Source organism: Pomacea canaliculata, linkage group LG5 (genome assembly GCF_003073045.1).
Source record: "Pomacea canaliculata isolate SZHN2017 linkage group LG5, ASM307304v1, whole genome shotgun sequence".
NCBI classification, from domain to species: domain Eukaryota; kingdom Metazoa; phylum Mollusca; class Gastropoda; order Architaenioglossa; family Ampullariidae; genus Pomacea; species Pomacea canaliculata.
In genome coordinates, this window is record NC_037594.1 from 10097213 (window position 1) to 10117429 (window position 20217).

A 20217-nucleotide genomic window follows, 5' to 3' on the forward strand; every position below is an offset into this window, starting at 1 on the left:
GCAAGCACTGCCAAGTTTTGAACACCCCACATGTCAAACCTCAGACTTTGTTCGTAATTCTACTTTACAGAGACGGTGCTCGTGATGTTCACTCATCTAACCTACTTGCAGTTAAACATTGTCTCGGTTGCTTTGGACTCTCATTTATTTTGCCTTTACCTTTCATCAGTTTTAGGCCTGGAGTTATTTTGCAAGTCGCAATTAACTTTATGCAGCCCTTCATAGTGTTTAAAAGTTGTTGAATTAGCCCCAGAACAAGTTTCAAAGCTGGCAAAGAGTGAAGCGAGGGTTCACTTAGCACGGACTGTCATTGACGTCACGCTTCCGAAGTTTTTCCGTCACTGCGACGTTGACCAAAAAAAAAACAGCTACCATGACAACAGACAAGAAATCCGCCAATCAACAACCAGAGTTACACATATACACACACAAAATAGTTATCCTTTTTTAATGATAAAAAGGCACATACAAAAAGCATCAGCACAATCTCAAGGATTTGGTCATAAAAATATTTTTTAAATTTTGAGTGAAACACAGAAAAGCAGGACTTAAGTACATAAATACATATAAACGAGAACCGAAGCCATAAAGGCAAACCAGGATTTGTATCAAAAGTATGAAGAAGTGTCTTAGACACCATTTTGTTTTTTTTGGCTTACTGAACAAGATATTGAAAAAACTGTGATCAGCCAGCCATGCAGGATATTAAAGTGATGAAGTGTAGATTTGGCAACACTTTTTACTGACTGTCAATATGACACATCATTTAAGATAAACTTTAAACTAACCCTGTCCATTTTACATCAATAATACTACCGTCGTGATATTACCTCCCTTTGGTTATGTTTTGTTCTTGACAGCTAACAAAAAAGGAGCAATATCTTTTGATTCCACAGTTCTTTGGTCACATCGACGATGCAGATGTGGCAAAAAGTAAACAACTTTTTGTTGTAAATCATGAGTAAATCTGTATTAGTACACACATGCATACAAACACTGTATTCGTCCAAGGAATCATTTACATTGCCGGTCAATGGTTTAAAATTACCAAAGTTTTAAATTCTTGCTTCTTGGTAAAAAGATGTATTTCATGTTCCTGTAAGCTACCATACAACTCTAAACACAATACCAATGAACCCTTTTTAGAAAAAAAAGTATTCATAAATGCTTCAACAGCTAATAAATGCCTCAAAAATGTCGACTGCATGCGTTGAGTATACAGGTGGTTTTTCACAATCCTCGTTTTGATACATATACAAATTTGACAATATTTACAAAAGGAGTTTGTTAAATTAATTTCACTCTTCTACCAGAATAGCAGTGTTGATAAGAGCGAGAATATTATATTCCGTCATCCAAAGGATTTGCTGTTATTATCAGATGCTGGATATCCAATGAAGATTAAAGTGGTGAAGAAATATTTAGCGGTCGTTGTCTTCAGTATTCTCGTCATTCTTCTTTTTTAAACATCATTGATATGTAGTGCATGGTGCATAGAAGAGACGTCCCATGGGATGATAGATGAACATTCGCACATTTGATCTCAGAATATCCTGGACATGCAGTGGTGTGCATTTTCGCTTCAATCAGGCAGAAACAGTCTGCAGACAAAAAAGCAGAACGAAGTAAACAACCAACTTTCCTAAAGTATAAATCAATAAATTAATCAATAAAAGAAGTAAATTATGAAGGTTATGTTTGATCATCTATGAGGAAAATTAATATAATAATTATAAAATAAGACTTTTCAGAGACAAAATGAAAATAAAAACGTTACTCTGTGTGTGTGAGTAAGAAAGAGATTGCCTGGTGTGTCAATAAGATAATGTATATGTTAATTTATTACAGACAGAAATATACATCTAAGTTTGTATCCCTTGATGTACCCGTGCACCCTAATGGCCGTTCAGATGTGGCGAGAATGTTTGTCTAACCGTTCATTAACAGTTACCAAGCTGCAAGTCAGTTTTGGACAAAGCAGTCTATTAGTCGTCTAAACTGTTTGCATTTAACCTGGTTACACCCAGAGAATCCTGAACCACTTAAGTAGCCTTCCACAAATAAAATGAGAGAGGTTTGGGGCGAAAGGTTAAAGATAGAGATAGAGTACTTTAAAAGAAAATAAAAAAGTAGAATAAGGAGCCAGAAGAAGCAAATCAACTTAGCTGTCTTGACAGCTGAAACAAGTACCCAGCGAATAATACTCATTATGTGACTTAATTAGACATACACTAAATTTAACGATGACCTACCGATAATGAAGCAGGAGAGAAAAGGGGGATAGTTAAGATGAGGAAAGTGTGGAGAAGAAAGAAATAGAAAAGAACTGAAAAAAGGGAAGACAAGCAAAAACAAAGAAAGAGAGAATCAAATTTTGGAAAGAACAAAAGCATAATGCTCTCAATGTGATTGCTACCAGGCAACTGTATAGTCTTTCACAATAATTCAATCCACCTTGTCAATAATGTTTAGCCTTGAGTTGAAATGTAGGAGTATTTCTATTCTTTTATATCATTAAGTGGTAACAGTTTTTGCCGATAAACACCCTTGGCAATTCATGATCAGAAATTGGCGATAAAACTACCCAAACTATGGATGTTTTAAGTAGTTTTAAGTAGACAGCCTTTTGTGTACTAAAACAAATGAGGGGAGAGAAAGTGGTATTCCCAAATACTTACAGATTTATGTCTCCTCAACAGAACAGCCATGGCAGAAAGCTCAATGCGATAAGGATGATGATTAGACCCAGAGAGACTCCACCAGAGGTTGGACCATCAGCTCCAGAGGAAGCGTCTTAATTGGAAAATAAACATGGCCAATTTAATAGACAATATAAGTACTCTTTTATGTATTTTGTTCTCTTCAACAAATTATTTTACCCTGCTTTTTATCCTATTTCTCTGTGTGTGTGTGTGTGTGTTTTAAAGACATAAGGCCTTTTTAGAGAAACATGATTTGCTGAGTCCACCAAGTCCCCTAAACAACAAGCACAGGTTCAGTAACTGAAGTGAACTGATACCATGTCTCATTAGCTCTACCCAGAAGAGTCAAAATAAAACGGTTTCAGAAAAAGTCCTTTTCTTGCAACTGAGAATGGCTGTACATTTTATGGACATATACAAAAAGGAAGGACATTTTTAAGACATGTGATGTGTTTTTATTGGTGAATTTTCACCGTTATGCAAAATGTAGATGCATTTCAATCTTACAAAAACTTTAAAATATTCATTTCTTTTCATTAATGTTTACAGTTGCTATGTACGTACGATTATTTATTATTTTATTTTCTTTGGAAAACAATGTAAAAATGCTCTGTGCTTCTAAACAGCATTACACTGTCACGCTTCCTGACCAACTCTACTTATTACAAAAATAATAAGTACATTTAAATGGCGCCTTTCTCCAGTATCAGCTATACTTTCATTACAATTTTGATTTTGAAGCAATAACTATGTCTTTAGCTTCTTTTGCTTATCTAAATGACTCTCCCTGTTTTAGCTGTTGATTTTTTTCTACTTTTTCATCTCTTTTGAGTCTCGCAAGGGTCAGGGTTACTCCGTCTTTTTATTATGTATTACACAGAAACGTGGTACAAAATCATAAAATGTTTCTCTTTCTACTCTGTTATAGCTTGTCCAGTCTCAAACTTTGGCTTCCTAGAAGCAAATAAATACAATTACTATTAAATAACCAAAAACCTCACAGCAAAGTACTAACCATAAGTAATTCTGCAGGACTTGTCGGGCCCTGTAGACTGTCCGCAAGTAGGTAATAGACTGTAATACTTAAAGGTAACTTCTGCACCCTCATATTTGGCCCTGTTGTCGGGTAAAACCAAACTGCAATTGAGGACATTTTCTTGGACCTCTATGCAATTACATACACCGAGATTAAAAGCTTCATTGCATATGATTGACTCAAAGTCCCCGGATGAGAGTTTAAGATTAATTACAGGGTTTTCGTGTTTTGTCAAACACTCTTCCTCGATGTCTTCTGGTAAATGTATGCTGGCATTAATTTCTATCTCTCTTCCCTCTAGATATTTCATTGGGCATATTATATCATTGCCAGGTGCATGCCCTGCAACAAATAAAATAATCAAATAAAGGTTATTTCAGCTGTGGTAATGTGTTTGTTAAATTGAATACATTAATAACATGCAGTGTTGATAATAACTTTCATTTCCTTACACTTTACTGTGTTAACATGAAATAATGTGTAGGAATAAATTTACAAAGGCAGTTTGACTTTGAGAAGCTCTGCTAAAATAGTCAGCACAATGGTATCTGACCAAGACTGGACAATTCTTCTTCTTCCTATTCATGACATGCCTGACAGTGATTATTCATGACTAGTCTACTACCACAGGCACAAACCTTTGTAACACTTGTAACACTTTGAACAGCATCAGTTTCCAGTAAAATAGTGCAATGCACACCCTAAAAGTCTCGGTGTAAAAATAAAACATACAATACAGTAATTTTCATCTCAATCTCATGAGGATAATGACATTACACAACCTTTGCACAAATGTTTGATAATGCGAGTCTAGCTTGAATTGTGTGATATTTTTCTCATCTACCTCCGTTTACAAACACTGTAAATATGCAAGAACTTTGAAAGGATTGAAATTCAATACATTTAAATGTTTAAAATCAATTCAATAGCCCATGAGCTTTGCTCTGAAAAAGTTGAGACCCTCCCTTGATCCGCCTTGGCCGCATTATAGACATATAATAAACTAAGGCTGCGCGAGTTTATATAACTTATATTAGCATTAAGTGCCCCACAAAAAATGTGAATACTTAAGACCACTTAACCAGTTGCAGACATAACAATGCATGATGTGACAGCAATCATGACGAGTTTTACAGCTGCCATTTGTTTCACGTGAATGTTAACCGGATGTGACATACGTGTGAATATCGGGAACTATGTTTTAAATAAAAATAAATATTAGAAATCTAAAATGGTTATAAACGTTCTATATTATTTATTAAAACATGCTTGCGAACAGCTCTAGGCTGTCAGAGAAATAATTGGAAGAAGCAAATGGACTATTAGTGGCGCATAAATACACCAGCTTGACCTATTTTGCAAGATAACAATGGCGTCTACTACTTTACTCTCTCATTGACAGGTTGACAGAAATTTGTCTATAATTGTCTACGTTTTGTAGGTTTGTTTTTATTTTATTTATTTATTTTGTAATTTTTTTTGGTGAATCTGTCACCAAACCCTCACACGTCTAATTGTTTGCATGACTAGACATGACTAGGCTTGACATGACCCGGAATATATTTAGATATTGACGTAAATGTTTGTACACATGCGCAGAAAAACACATACGATTAGTCCTGTGATTACACATATTTTCTAGTATCTTCTTATGATTTTCATGTTACCAATGTTTGAGAGAAAGGAGAACAACGACGAGACGAAAAAATAATAAATGAATTTGATGTCTTATTGACTTGAATTAAGCCATCTTCAGCATTAACAAAAATAAGTAATTCAAGCCAGTAACAAGAATCTGCTTACTTTTCTCCCCGATGAGCATGCATATAGTTCAGCTTAAATCATCGTCCCACGTCTTCTTGGCTGAAACCTGCAATAAAGCTTATGACAAAGACTTCGTTACCAAGTCAAAACTCTCCCCGGTTTTGATGTTCGCTTCCTGCTTATTCTTCCGACCAGAAGCCATATCAACAAACTGAAAGTTGTTTAGCTGCCAGAGGTATATATCCCAGAGCTTTCTGAAACTCATCGGGTGAGTATGATAATTTCAACCACAAAAGCCGACGCTGGAATCTGTCGGAGGTTCAATTCCGTTGTCGCGCCACAGCATTTTCTCAACACATATCCATTGGAGGTGCCTTTTCCTAAAACAAAGTAGCACCAACATTTCATGCCTACAGTCTTACTACACATTGTAGGAGTTTAGTAGACTTGTACAGGTCTGGCTTCGCAATCACCGTTGCCTAATTCAAGTCCGTAATGCAGACAAACAGGTCTGTGCAGTGACTCCAATGTTTCTGGACAAAGCCGGAATTGATTTGACAACGTATCCACGTAGTTGGCGACATGCCAAATAATCCAAGCTGTCGCCAAGGCTAGTTATTGTTCTATGTATACCGGTTCGATCACCTCTCAGCTTTATAACACTGTTAGAATGTTCGTAGCCACACCGTGCTGTGGATCGCAATTCACGACGCTGAATATAGCCGACCATATATCCCTTTCAACCAACACACAAACACTAAGAGCAAATAGGTGGGTGGGTGGAAGACTGGTAAGAGACAGGTCAAAGAAATGGAAGATAAGAGACCAGATTGTATATTCGAAAAAATACCATAGGGCCACTGAGTTACAACCAGCAGTGCGAAACATTGGTCAGATATTAAAGTGGAAATATATATCTCCTTACACGCAGGAAATATGTATATCCTCACACACAGCTAATGACTTCGATACCAACGACTGAACTCACACAGCGTCTTTGTCATGTGTTAATTTAAGTGGGGAAGTAACAATCCCTCCAGTTAGGTCTAGGGTGGCTTGTTAACAAGCCGGAGGACCCTTCGACAAAGAAAAGGCGGGCGGGTATATGTGCCAGTGCTGAGTTGTACGAGCCCAGAGGTGTTATGAGTGGTTATAGCAGCCAAACGCGACCAGCCGGCTGGCAGAGGTGTCAATGACGTCTATGAAGAGAGTGACACCTGAGGGGCTCCTCACCTGTCCGCCAGGTTGACGGGGAGCGAGGGTTAGTCACCTGTCCACTTCTCCACTGCAGGCGGGGTGTAGCGTCAGTAGGCTGGTCGTTCTCTTGTCGATGCTGGCTACTTGGCTGGTTAGTGAGTGAGTGGACAATGGTATCCCTCGTGTGTGTCTGTGCGAATGCGCCAAGTAGAATAAGGGAACGGAGAACCGGCAGGTCACCTCTCGGCATGACGTCAGAGTGGACGGAGCAGCTTGTCAGCAGTCGACTTTGCCCCGAAATGAATTTTCTGTACGGCAGATCACCCTATCTTGAAAATGTCGAGCGCGAAACTTGCGCGAAAGGCTAAAATAGACAAATCTAAAAAAAATGTTCCTAGAGACAGTTGCCACTGCTGCTATTAGAAATTAGATTACAACAACAGCAACAACAACAACAACAACAACAACTACAACTACAAAAGTAAGATCCAAGGAGAGAGTTGGTGATAACGGTTCACCATAATCTCGGTAAGTTGGCATCGTTTATGGTCAGAACTACGACAGCGGAAAACTTTAGTTTCATGAGAACAGCCAGCAGAGTTGATGAAGCAACAACTGCGAACTGATGGAAGAGATGACTAAATCGGTGTTTTGTTATTATTTTAACTGTAAATAGCTAATGACTAAGAATGACGCATAAGTAAGCATTCTAACACCATGCATGGAAAGCCACTTAATAAATATATTTTATAGATAAACACACGGGTAATGATATGAGAGTGGTTTCCCTTTGCCTAACTTCTATAATTTCTAGATTGAAATTTCCTCGAGTTTGCAAAGCACATGGAACTTTACGAGCAGAAAGACAAGAGCTCAGAGTGTGTATGTTCACTTACATGACCAGTAACCAAATATTTTTTATCATTTGTAGAAATGGCGAGGTCATGCTGTGCAGATGGTTGTGCAACCTACAGACTAAACAAGTCTTTACATGTGTAAGCAGGAATTTTGATGTTTTTTTTGCATGCTGACGTGAAAATGTAAACACTTGTCCAAACATACTTATCCATCGATTAATGCGAAGCACATCAGCACACATGCAAGCCACATTTGAAGATTTTACAAGATATCAAAACGTATTATTTAAAATCTGATTAAAATACCTGTTTAATTTAAGTTATATATGATGCAATGTCAGTAATGATAAGTTAAATAAGTTGGTACAGTTAGAAATTATGAATGATAACCAAAAATGTGTGTACATCTGTGTAAGGCTAACATTCATACTGTTACAAAACTGTAAATTACCAATTCACATTAGAAATAGTTTAAGGCTTTGCGCATTTGTAAAAAGTTTGTATGATATATATATATTTTTGCAGAAAGCTACCAGAATTATGACTAAAAGTAAAGATTAAATGAAACAGAGGAAACTGATAACTGTGGTAGGAGGTGTTGTGGATTATTTCTTTGAGCGTAGAAATGTTTGTTCTTTTCAACTATGAATATTTTTGTAATTTTTAATGACTGGTTCTTTCAGAAATGATACTTTTATCAAGCATTTTTTTATTAAAGCAATTTTTTAAGATGCAGGAACTAACAAGTAAAATGATACTTCAAAGGCACGTCACTTCGTCATCGCTCCATGAAAGACAACTTTCGGACAACTGAACATCGGGATTAAATATGAAAATATAATTGAATTTAATTCAACAAAAAATACAATTTCTTTTTTTAAGAATTTAGTCTACCACGTCAGCAGACTGGTATTCATCTATAACATAGCACCGAATAAAAGTACGTGGACTATCAAGCAAACTAATCCCATATAAACATTTAATGTTTAGCATCTGTTCACGAGTCAGTCTGACAAGGGTGTGATATTTCTGTGGAGATTTTGAGCTTTGACCAGGGTATGATATTTCTGTGGATATTTTGAGCTTTATATATTTTATGTCTTCTGGTCTGCAGGAGATGGCGCAGAGCTTGGAGGCCGCCGCTTGTTGTAGTAGCCGCTCTGTCTCTTCAGTCGCTCCAGCTTGGCTTTGTCCGCACGCCGGAAGAAACCCAACTGCCGGAGAGCAAAATATTTCTTTTTAATTATAGATGTCACGGAGATTCATAAACACACAAAATTCCAAATTAAGGTAAACCAAGTTAACTTTAAGCACGCATGCCGCAGTAAAGGTGTTTAAAGTATCAAATAATCATTGTCTTTTGTTGTAAAGGTTTATCAACATTGATTGCATATCTAAAGAAAATGAGATAATGATATAGTTAAGGAGAGGAAGGCACTAGCAACAGTTACAACGGACTGTTAAACACACACACAAACACACTTGCATTTTCATACCTCAGAAACACACAAACACACATGTGTCACGTGCATGGTAATGTTAACAAAACCTCTAACCTTCTTGAGAATAAGAGCTATAATGATAAGTAACACGATGCCTCCAAGAATTCCACCGATAATAATCCAGAGGTTGATTCCCTCGCTTGATTTTATGTAAATGATGGTGGAGACCTGATCAAGGAATTCAAACATGTTTATAGCAATGCATCACACGTACGGAAGAGAAGACCATGGTAAACAAAATCGCAATAATGCATAACATATATTGAAGTGCACATCTGGTAAGCAGATTAAAATAGTGGATTTGGACTTGGAAACATCCACATTTAGGATCTGAGCGGCATCCTCAAAAGATGATATTCTCTGTAATAGGTTGCTTACTCTTTCACATCTTTTGGTTTTTTAAAACATTAATACCGTATAAACAATGATAAAACTTTTATATTTGTTTGTTCAGTATTTCAGTATGCTATCTTTCTAGATGCTTACTTTTGCCGATGGAAGTTTGGACCATTTGTAGAAGAAAGGTGTTGACGGTTCCGCCACAGTGCTAGAGGTGTTGTAGAAAATGGCGTCGACTTTCTGGAGCATTGCAAACAAACACATCGCAAGTCATTAGTAGTAAACGGCAGTGACTGTGTCAACAAGAAGCATACACACATAAATACACATAAATGTGTAGAAATCCACATACGGAAATGCATATAAAACATACACATGCATTCACACATACACATAGGGACAAATACACATACAAATAGACAAATATGCACATATACCTTTCTAGCCATATGTATGCATCCACACATAATGCATAAACATTGGTGCCTGCATTTTCATACCTCAGAAACTTCCAGAACCCTTTTATTTAGGACCAAGCTGACCATAATCGTCGCCTGTCCGTTCCTATGTAGCGTCTGCAGGTTGCACTGGAATGTCTTACACCGGTAGGTCTGGCAATTCTAATGATAGAAATAACAAAACCTGTAATTAGCATTCATCTCGATGTCGTCAGCAAACGTTTCTATGACGAGGGATCGTAAGCACGACTAGGTACACCGGGTGTTCAGGGTGGCATTGTCTCTGTGCATGCTTCACCCATGCAGCTTATGTCACTGTAAATATCATTTCCAACAATTATCTAATAATATTATACTGCTTGACAGCGACAATAATATTTTACTGCTTGACAGTGACAATAATATTATACTGCTTGACAGTATTATACTATTTTACTGCTTGACAGTGACAATATTCTAGCAATGGCTGAGTAGTTTACGAGGATGCCGTGGTTGCAAGGACTCACTATTTGTAGTGAGCGCTCGCTGCCTTTGTCCTGGTCCGAGTTGTCTGTGGTCTCGACCTGCTTCTCTTCTCCTGCCTCGCGGCGGCGACGTCGTGACGGGTCCACCGGACCAAATGTCGGTTCTTCCGGTTCCCTGGTTGTTCGTGTAGCACCAGACGGCATTGGTTTCTGGGTAGTCGTGGCCGTTCCTGGTGATGACGTAAGAGGTGTTGCCGGTGTTGAGGCTGTAGATGGTGGTGTTCTAGTTGTCGTGAGCAAAGAAGCATCAGACACACTTGTGGGAGTGCATTGCATCTCTGAACCATCTTGGTGCTTTATCTGTTAAAATCCAGAGAAAGTTTGCAAGTGAGAGATAAATAAATGAGGTGATGTCCAAACAAGTTTCGCAGAAACAATATTTCACAGTATTATTTATCTTCAGTAATCCTTGCAGCTTCTTACTTTTACCGATGATTAAATGCTTTCTTTGGATTAAGGGAAAGCTGGAGGAAAGTATGGCAGAGGATATAAACAGATTGTTAGTAATTTTGCTCTGAACCATCAAGATGTTTTACTTAATTATAAGCGATCGCAGAGTTGTTTTTTTCAGCGGGAAAGATGTTGTGTTTATAGTTTTTCTCGTACCATATACAACTAATAGCTGTTGACTGTGCTTTTATTCAGTAAAAGTTGAAAACACTTTAATTATATAAATAGAGAGTTTTGTTTTCTTTTGTTGTCTAATGAAAGCACCGTGCGGAGCTATAACCATAAAGTGAGAGAGTGAACATTTCATCGACGAGGTCACATTACATCTGTCGCTCACCGACACATTGTGCGATGTCAGCAGCTCCCTGCCCTCCATGTCCTTATAAGGGAGACTGATGTTGACGTATGTCGGTGGCAAAAAGCTCGGACCATGATTGGTCACCAGAAGTCTCTGGACAGCCACCAGCTCAGGAACGTTGGAGTCGATGACATACAGGGCCTTAGGGTCCGAGGACCTGAAAATAAAACCGTCAGCATCTACCTGTGCCTTATGCGAAATTTGATCCAAGTTCGAATTCAGTTTCAAGTTGTACAGCAGTGTACATTCAAAGGACTTTGAAAACCCAGCCAGGTAGTCATGACTATGGTTGTCCGTGGTAGCATGACCATACATGGCTGAATCACGGCTAGGACTAGATAAAGTAAATGTGTTTTCTTGTTTGCATCATCTCATATATCTACAATTATAAATGGAAAGAAATTTAGCAACAAACATGGATAAGCTATAAAAGTAAAGCATCTCGAGATAATCAGCGCTGTAATCTCCCAGGTCAGACTTCAGATACTAGGTACCTGGAACACCAGCACCCGGATTAAACCTACCCGTCTATGTGCACTTCCGCCACGATGACCTTTGTTGAATTCAACGTGACAACGTTGTCTTTGTCGTTCACCTCCGGGTTTTGAAGAGGGTCCGAGGGCATGGCTCTGACTTCGAAACTGATCACACGAGATGTATCCTCCAGAGGAACCGACACTGCATCGAACACCAGTCTGACGGGCAGCACCTCGTCTTGCGCCAAGGGAGACCAGCTGTTGCAGGTGACGAGACTGCCCACTGTGGTGTTGTCCCTGTCCTTGGCTTCACAGCTGACGTGTGAGACCCCCTGCTCACCTGCAGAAATAAACAAATACCAAAAATAAATATCAAAAGCTGTATATGTATCTGTAGAATCAAATCGGAATTAAGTAAGCAGAAAGATGCTCAATGGGAATGTGATTCTGTGCTCTTATATATAAAAATAGTTTTAATTTTATATTTATATACATTCCAACCTGTAGCAAAACGAAATCGAATCCGTCCTTGTATTTGCGTGGTGATCTTGACTCCGTAGGCGGTTTCTTGTTTATTGACGAGAGTGAGGTCAAGCTTGACCTCGCTCGTTATGTTCACGATATTCAGATTCATGTCTCGCTCCACAGGCTCGTGCGTCACGCGGCCTTCCAGAACGAGGTCAGCGTTGCACGTCTGATCCTCGCCGCATTTATTAATGAACCGCAACTACAACAGGCAAACAACAACAAATACAAATCAAACGCCAATTTAAGAGAATTTACAATAAAAGGCAGGCTCAATGAAGACAACAAAAGATGCGTGCTACAATTCGTTTAAATGTAGATATACAGAAAATAATATAGATACATATAAAGACATTAATCTACATATAAAAGTATATCAATTGATACAGATATAAATCACAATCGTTGCTATCATTTCTCCATCATGCTACCATTATTTTTCTCGTTCTTTCATCCTATTCTCTCTTTTCTGTTACCTTATTTTGCTTTTTCGCTCTCAGCATACATCTGTCATACTTAATACCTCGCGTATGTGTTATAAGATGGCAATCCTGTCTGATACTAATATGTGTAATACTCTAGAGCAGGGGTGTCAAACTCAATTGACCAGCGGGCCATATCTCACATCGTACACAAGGTGGCGGGCCGAAGGTTATTATTTAAGTCCGATAACTTTTTATTGAACACCAAAAATGAACTTTTTGTTATTAATTTTGTGTAAACAAAATCATACAAACCAAGGCTTTTTCTTTTTAATTTATTTTGTCAGAGGTGACGTTTCACATCTTTTCTTGACAACAAGTTTATGTTTGGAGTAAGTTTCTGTGTTGTGGCGATTCTCAGGATGGACTGCAAGTGTGCATCAGTAAGACGACTCCTGTGTGATGCTTTGTTGATCTTCATCACAGACAAAAGTTGCTCACACAAATATCTGCTGCCAAACATGCTCAAGATTCGAGCCGCATGTAGACGAAGCTGGGGCATCGTTTGTGAGAGGGAATGAGTGCAGGCCCCACACAGTCGTACTTTGCCTTCAGTCACTCATTACACTTTCTTTAGCTTCTGTTCTGCATTCAGGCTTTTCAACTTGTCCTGATGTTTAGTCTCGCAGTTCCGTCTAAGATTATATACTTTGGTCACAGCTATTGTATCTCCACAAAGTAGACACACTGGTTTACCGCTGATATTAGTAAACATGTATTCAGCCTCCCATTGGCTTTGAAAGACTCTGTTTTCAAAATCAACCTTTCTCTTGGCCATTTTAACGGCTAGCTTTAATTTGAAATTTGATTGGTATTGAAATTACAAAAGTCCCTTCACTACACAGTGTAATGTTCTCGATCTTTATTAAGTAAATTAACATTAAGTAAAAGTCTTTAGAAAAGTCACAACACCTGCTTAGCTCTGATCATCTGCCTTTGTTCCCCGACAGATGGCGCACCAATACCTACGACTAGCGTTAAGTTCGCACACTACACACAGCTTTCAATTCTAATTAAACAATCGCGTGCTCTGCTCAGTACTGTTTGCTATGACATGTGATGTTATTACATCAGTTTATGTATGTAAAAGAAGAAGATATAATTAGGCAAAAAAGACACAAATCATCAATACACAAGCAGCAATTATTTCTACACTGTGGCTTGCTATTTATACTCGGATACTTATCTCTCTGGCGGCAGTCATCTACTCTTGACGACGCAGGAACTGGACAGTCAGTATTCCACAGTTGGCACTTATCATCCTCAGTCCACGTGTATAATTCACAGTTCATGCACAGTTCGCACATGTAATTCCAGATGGTATATATATATAAGTCCTTGGAGAAGCTATACTCCCACCAACTTGATCTCCACAAGTTTGCTTCTCACAACTTAAGTCAGAAAGTGATGAGTTTCTACTAGTCTTTTGCTGAGCTGCCTTGATCATACACGTGGGTTTTCCCTAGTCACCCTTTGATCTCGGACCGATTCAGGGAAGTTAACAGGTACTAAAAATCTTCGACCCACGGCCCGTGTTCATGCCATCGTGTCCCGTGTCAAAGGTCAGATTTATGGGCATCAACAGGAGCGGTGGTAACTTGACCAGTGCATTGTTGGTGGTCTGTACAAACTTCACTAAACTCATCCCATCTCTTCCTGTCCTCGACGGGAACTTTTCTGCTGTTTACCTTCTACTTGTCGCCGGGCCATTAACAATGATTTACTAAAATTCATTCGCGGGCCAGGGAAAATTTCCTGGCGGGCCGGATCTGGCCCGCGGGCCGGGTGTTTGACACCCCTGCTCTAGAGTCATTCACACGAGCTATGCTCACTTCCTAACGCACGCAACTCACCTCAGTCGTTGTTTCGTTTGGGAGGGAGGGGTTCAAAACTGGCTTGAGAGGCTGTTGCAGTGAAGTCACATTTAAGGCAAAAGTAGCCTTCATTTTTACCGGTATAAAAGGGTTCCTAAAAATCTGATCCTGTGAACAAAATATTATTTGTTTTCATAAACTTCTGCTTGCTGAAAACAGTTCGTGGTACTTACATTAGCTTCAAATCAAACGAAAGCGGGTAACGATGATAAAGACAACTAACGGTGTAGATGCACTGTATCTTCTGCTATGTTCATACTCATAGAGTTAGCCCAAAACAGAGGGAAAATAAAGAAAGTAAAAATAAATCAGATGCAAAAGTATTTAGTATACCTCTCTCAGTATGGCATCGTAAGTCTTGCAGTCCACCTGCCCGGCGTTTACAGTAAGTGTTTCCTTCACTGAGGTCTCCGTCTGACCATTGGTCAACAGCCTCACTCTCCTCACCACATCATAACTCAGGAGTGTGTCGATCTCAAAAGACACGTCAAAGGCTGGTGTCCGGGAACAAAAATACAAAATAATTTCTAATTAGTGGACTTACAGATGTCAAGCTAACGATAACAGAGGACAGCTGAGTCCAGGTCGGTTTTTTCATAGTATGAATGGTAAAAATCTCGTTGAAGCTTAATGAATATCAAACAGAAGCTCTCTTTTGATGGAAACAAGCAAACTGAAGTACGACTATGGGACTACCTAAAACAATGTTGATGAGGTCAACGTCCATTTGCGTCGTCTTTTAGGAATCTTAGTTTCATCGTGGCTATCATTCTGTTCCCTAATACACAATAACCTACTTTATGCATTAAGCGATGTAAGCATGCTCCTCTCTCAGCATGGGTCTGATTATTTTTTAACATTTTGCTTATGCGTGCGAGCGTGCGTGCGTGCCTGCATGAGTGAGAACATACACAGGTTTCGATAATGTCCTCTTGGGTCCTCAGCAGAGAAGCTTAAACAAAGTTGCAGCATTATACATCCACTGGCCTTAAAAGCCGGATTCCTGGCAGGGGCCGGACAATTATCGTTGGAGCTGTTTATAGGACTTGCAGGCGTGATGATGTTGGCTTTGGCATTGACAATAAGGCGCGTGCGGAGAACAACAACAGCATTGCTTTCCGGACTCCCTACTGCAAAGTCTGAAACAGAAACACAGCATACACCACTCTCTTAACAGGAAGTAACAAAAATAACATTCTCGACAACACAAAAATAAGAGGAAAACAATAAACTGTTTCAATAAGATTCCATGTTAATGAGTTTTGAAAACTTTTAGTGATTATATCAGGACCTGGGTAATTGTACGGGCTTGTGGCTGTGGTAGACCTCGATATGTGAGACCCGAAAGAGAACAGACTTTCGTCAATGTCTTTCCCTGAGATCCGTTGTGAGAAGGTCGTTTCCGGACCTTTTGAACTTCCCAGGTATATGTACACTGCTCCCCTCCCATCGTCCTCTTCTGGCGCACCGACAGCGACATCTGCATCACAATTGATTAGATTCAATGACAAATGGGCAAAAAACTGGACCCTAGAAAAATAGGGTCTGAATCCCCTAAAAGTCCTTAAAAAATAGGGGTAACCTCTACCTCTAAGCATGTGTGTACGTACGAATAAGTACATGCATGATGAAAGCGAGGCACAAGCGTGTTACCGTGTATCAAGTCTCGGTTGATGTCTCCGATGTCTCCTATGGCGGATCCAAAACGAGCGAACATCTTCCGATCTCCAGCCAGCGTGATATTGTCTAAAAAATTCTCCTGTACAGACTGTTCAATAAAATATTTATATTACAATTCTTGGAGAACTTTAACAGCATCCTGATTTGTAACTTCTCTAGGTCACGATGATGGGCACAACCACAGGTTTTGTCATAAAAATTAAGACTAATACTGGTAAATTACTTTTACTTGGGCTGTAAAGAAATTTTCTGCATGAATTTCAAAATCAGGGAGATTTTTTTATGTATTACACTTTTTATGAATGGCACAAGCGCAGAAGAGTTACTTCTAAACAAAAAGTCTGTGTAGGCAGCCAAAAGTCACCTGGAGATGAAGGTAGACGTAAACTCTTCCCTCGTCATAGGAGGAGGGACTTTTGCTGTGGTCAGAGTAAGCTGGCGTGCCGACCAACAGATCAGAAAGACCATCGCCATTGATGTCCATGGAACACAGACTGAAGCCGTACGACGAGTAATCCTGCACAACGTAATCTTGACGTGATCTTCACGTAACCCTGACCTTTCTGTATCTCTGGTTCCTTGCAGCATAGTTCTTATGATCTGATACTACCTCACAATCGTGACACCTTATATGGTCATGATTGTTGTGCTGTGTTTGTATAAATGGTTTCAACTTTTCAACGCTACAATACCCAGTAATTTGTTTCTGAACATTATAAAGTAAATTACCTGAGGGCTTTGCAGTAAGCGAAGTAATCGAAACCCACTCAGCGTGTCCCATTCCACAACATACACCTGAGACAAAACCAACATAATGTGAAGTAAAAACTAAAAAAAATAGTTTATATGCTATTTTTCACTTTGCAACGTTTTATTTTTACTTGCAGGATAGAAAATCTCTCTCAGGAAAGCTGATCTATAAACTTTCCTTCATCGTCTGTGATTTGCAGTTTTGGATTAGTGATGACTCAAAGGAGAATGATAACACATTGGAAAGCAAGCGAATTAATTTTTAAACTAAAGTGATAAACGGATGGATAAATATAGAAGGAGTGAGTGAACCGAAATCTCACGTGAATGAATGTAGGGAGAGAAAAATGCGATTTAATTTTGATTCGTCGCTGGAAACTTGACGACGGTGGATAAATGAGTAACTGTCTATCTTGGAAAGAAAAAAATGAATAGTCGTTACCGTTCCGTTGCTCATGCGGTTAGACGCAGCAAAACATACTTTCGTTCCGCGGCAAAGGTTGCCCCAGCAACAGCAAAACCTTAGCAATAGTAAGCGAAAGGTCTAAACCAAACTATTTTATTCTTTTATCTTAAAGGGGTTTTGGAAACAAAAGATTTAAATAGAGCAATTCAATCCGCTTTTATCATCCTGAGTGCATGTATGCATAAGATACTTGTCATTTGTAATATGTCCATGCACACACACATACACGTGTATACAAGCATGAACTCACACATACACTTGTATACAAACATTCACTCACACACGTACATACTTATATGTAAGACATAGAATGAATGCAATAATAATAAGTTCTAATAAGTAAAGCCATTTGTTCAGGAGAATAGAAAACAACCTACCTAAGTAAACATACGAGTGGATGTCAAACACACCCTCCATCAGTTCAGTCTGTCCATTGTTCAGATTGAGTACCCCGAACGTCCCTGCGGAAATGACGTCATTAAAGCTCTTCGTTATGTTTGAGACGACACTAAACACTCCCTCGGAGACAGTATCGATGTTGTACTGTAAGGGGTGAATATTATATACATGGAGAAAGGTTGTCTAGAAAGGACAATGAAGAAGTGGGTGCGAAATAATAAAAATGATTGCTAATAGTAGCTCTTACCTACCTCTTGCATTGGCGAATCCTGGAATACCAACTATCACTTTCCCATCCTGACAAATACATCAAACAAAATTAAATTATTTAGAGAAATAAATCAATTTAAAATATTAAAAATATACAATTCTAAAATTAATTTGTGACGACTGCCAGACTGTAAATTTTGTTTTGAGCTGATGAATTCAATGCACAGTGAAAAAAAGCTTTAACAAGTCTACAGTATCTTCTGAGAGACTAGGACAATAAAAATGTCACCTTAAGATTTGCTGCAGAGAAGCCAAACTGAGCGAAACCTTTTATAAAGCCACGGACCCAACCTCCGTCAACATTGATAGTGCCAATGTAGGTTGATTGGTTTTGGGGTAGAGCCAAGGAACCATTTCCTGGGGGGACCAGCTGACAACGGCCAACAGGAAACGGGTACTCACTGTTCCATCCTATAATGTCGTTCCAGAACGGCCCGCACACCTGGACAATGACGTCAACAGTTCGTTGTATCACCATCAGTGATCAGATTGAAATATGTAAAGACAGAAAATTAAGTTTGTACAACATAGATTGTCTCGCCATGGTATCTAGGGTCAGTTTGAGTTTATGTTTCAAGGTTGTCAAAATGCTTCTATCGCTATTTAAACAGTTGAGTTTTCAATGGGTTTATTAAACGGAAATCCTACTTGCTACATTTTTATCATCGCGCACAATAAATCCGGAAGTTGTTGGTCACCTCGCATGGTGGAGCTGCAAAGGACGATAGTCTGTGAACATTGCCGAGTTTACATCATCCGGGAGTTTGTCATCATCAGTGTGCAGACTGCACCACTGATGTTCTGTGCAGAAGTGAGAGAATGCGGGAGAGAGATAAACAGACAGGGCAAAATGAAGGAGAGAATGAAACCGAGAAACCGATGAATTCTCTGAAGGACTCACCAAAGCAGTTGATCTGTTGACCAATAACAATGTCTGACCAAACATCTCCATTTCCTCTCCGAAATGTCCAGAGACAACGTTGCCTAATTCAGGATGACCTGATTGAGAAGTAATGAACGAACATTACACACGTTAAATGTAAATGATGAGTCTTTCAAGATTAAATAGTTACAGATATTTAGGAATAATTCTCAGTACTAAACTTACTCTGAAGCTCGTGTAGTTAATGTTATTAAACAAGTGCAAAGCTGACTGTACTGAGAAAACTGAAGATTTTCATGTGAGGTTAGAAGTGCTGAAAATAGTTGACACTTCTGTTCTTTAAGAAATACTTTTCGTAATTCAGTGAAGTCACTCCTGAGTTCCTTGTTTTCGTCCATTTTTTTCTTATCTAAATGGCTGCTTCATTTTATTGTTGATTGTTGGTTCGTTTATAGTCTTTCATGCACAGTACATTTGGCTGGTCATTAAACTATTATTGTTACACTTGAGAAACTAGTGTAGATGGAAGTGTGTGGGTGTGTCAGGATGTGTGGCTGCACATGTTGCTTACATATGGTAATTGTTAATGAAAGCTTGTTTAAGCCATTGGAAAAGTGGGCTTAACTGTGTTTAGTAACATGTGACTGAGCATCTGTTACTGGTTGGTTGGATTGATTGATTGATTGATTGATTGATTGATTGATTGATTGATTGATTGATTGATTGATTGATTGATTGATTGATTGATTGATTGATTGATTGATTGATTGGTTGGTTGAAGCTACTATTTTCATATGTCTAGCCTTGAGACAAAATACAGCCGAAACAAGTGAGTGAATGAAGAAATTGTTGAGCATCATACGGTCAAAGGGCAAGGTGTTGCTGTGTTCACGTGATAACACCATCAGCGGGTCGCTCAGGTAGTAATGGCCTGATCTCTCACGTTGGAGGACTTCCTGATGTGGAGCAGTCACAAACAGTCTGAAAAACGAGAGAAGAGTCATCTGGTGTCCACTGCATTTATCGTTGCATACATTTTCTTTCTAACATATTTACATGTTTAAGAATCGCCTACTTGTCTAAGAATGACCAGCTGACGAACAGACTAATTTCACAAACTAATGCTATGTGGTTTAACTTGTGAATCCTGTGTACATTGTGTGTGTGTGTGTGTGTGCGTTCTCAAGTGATGACACGACGGTCACTGATATCTTATTCTGGGGGT

General features: G+C 38.9%; 1 protein-coding gene and 1 long non-coding RNA gene across 3 annotated transcripts; both read right to left on the minus strand.

Moving 5' to 3' along the window:
- Nucleotides 1-434: 434 nt before the first annotated feature.
- On the minus strand, nt 435-6163 carry LOC112565200. The gene is made up of 4 exons (XR_003099368.1): nt 5542-6163; nt 3718-4080; nt 2679-2793; nt 435-1601 (listed from the first exon to the last, which is right to left on the minus strand). It is a non-coding gene; the product is annotated as an uncharacterized LOC112565200 (long non-coding RNA).
- A 2216-nt stretch (nt 6164-8379) lies between these two features.
- Nucleotides 8380-17901, minus strand: LOC112565132 (integrin alpha-IIb-like). 2 transcript variants are annotated; one of them, XM_025240438.1, is made up of 18 exons: nt 17818-17901; nt 17417-17495; nt 16954-17019; nt 16589-16741; nt 16198-16312; nt 15836-16024; nt 15456-15683; nt 14878-15038; nt 14524-14652; nt 12165-12390; nt 11712-12003; nt 11167-11344; nt 10362-10679; nt 9898-10017; nt 9545-9637; nt 9113-9226; nt 8634-8770; nt 8380-8595 (listed from the first exon to the last, which is right to left on the minus strand). In XM_025240438.1, exons 2-17 carry the CDS (start codon nt 17429-17431, stop codon nt 8651-8653), a joined length of 2517 nt encoding a protein of 838 aa, XP_025096223.1. In that variant the 5' UTR covers nt 17432-17495; nt 17818-17901; the 3' UTR covers nt 8380-8595; nt 8634-8650. The 2 variants fall into 2 exon arrangements, with proteins under 2 accessions (XP_025096223.1, XP_025096222.1); XM_025240437.1 differs by having other exon boundaries at nt 8380-8770.
- Nucleotides 17902-20217: the final 2316 nt, after the last annotated feature.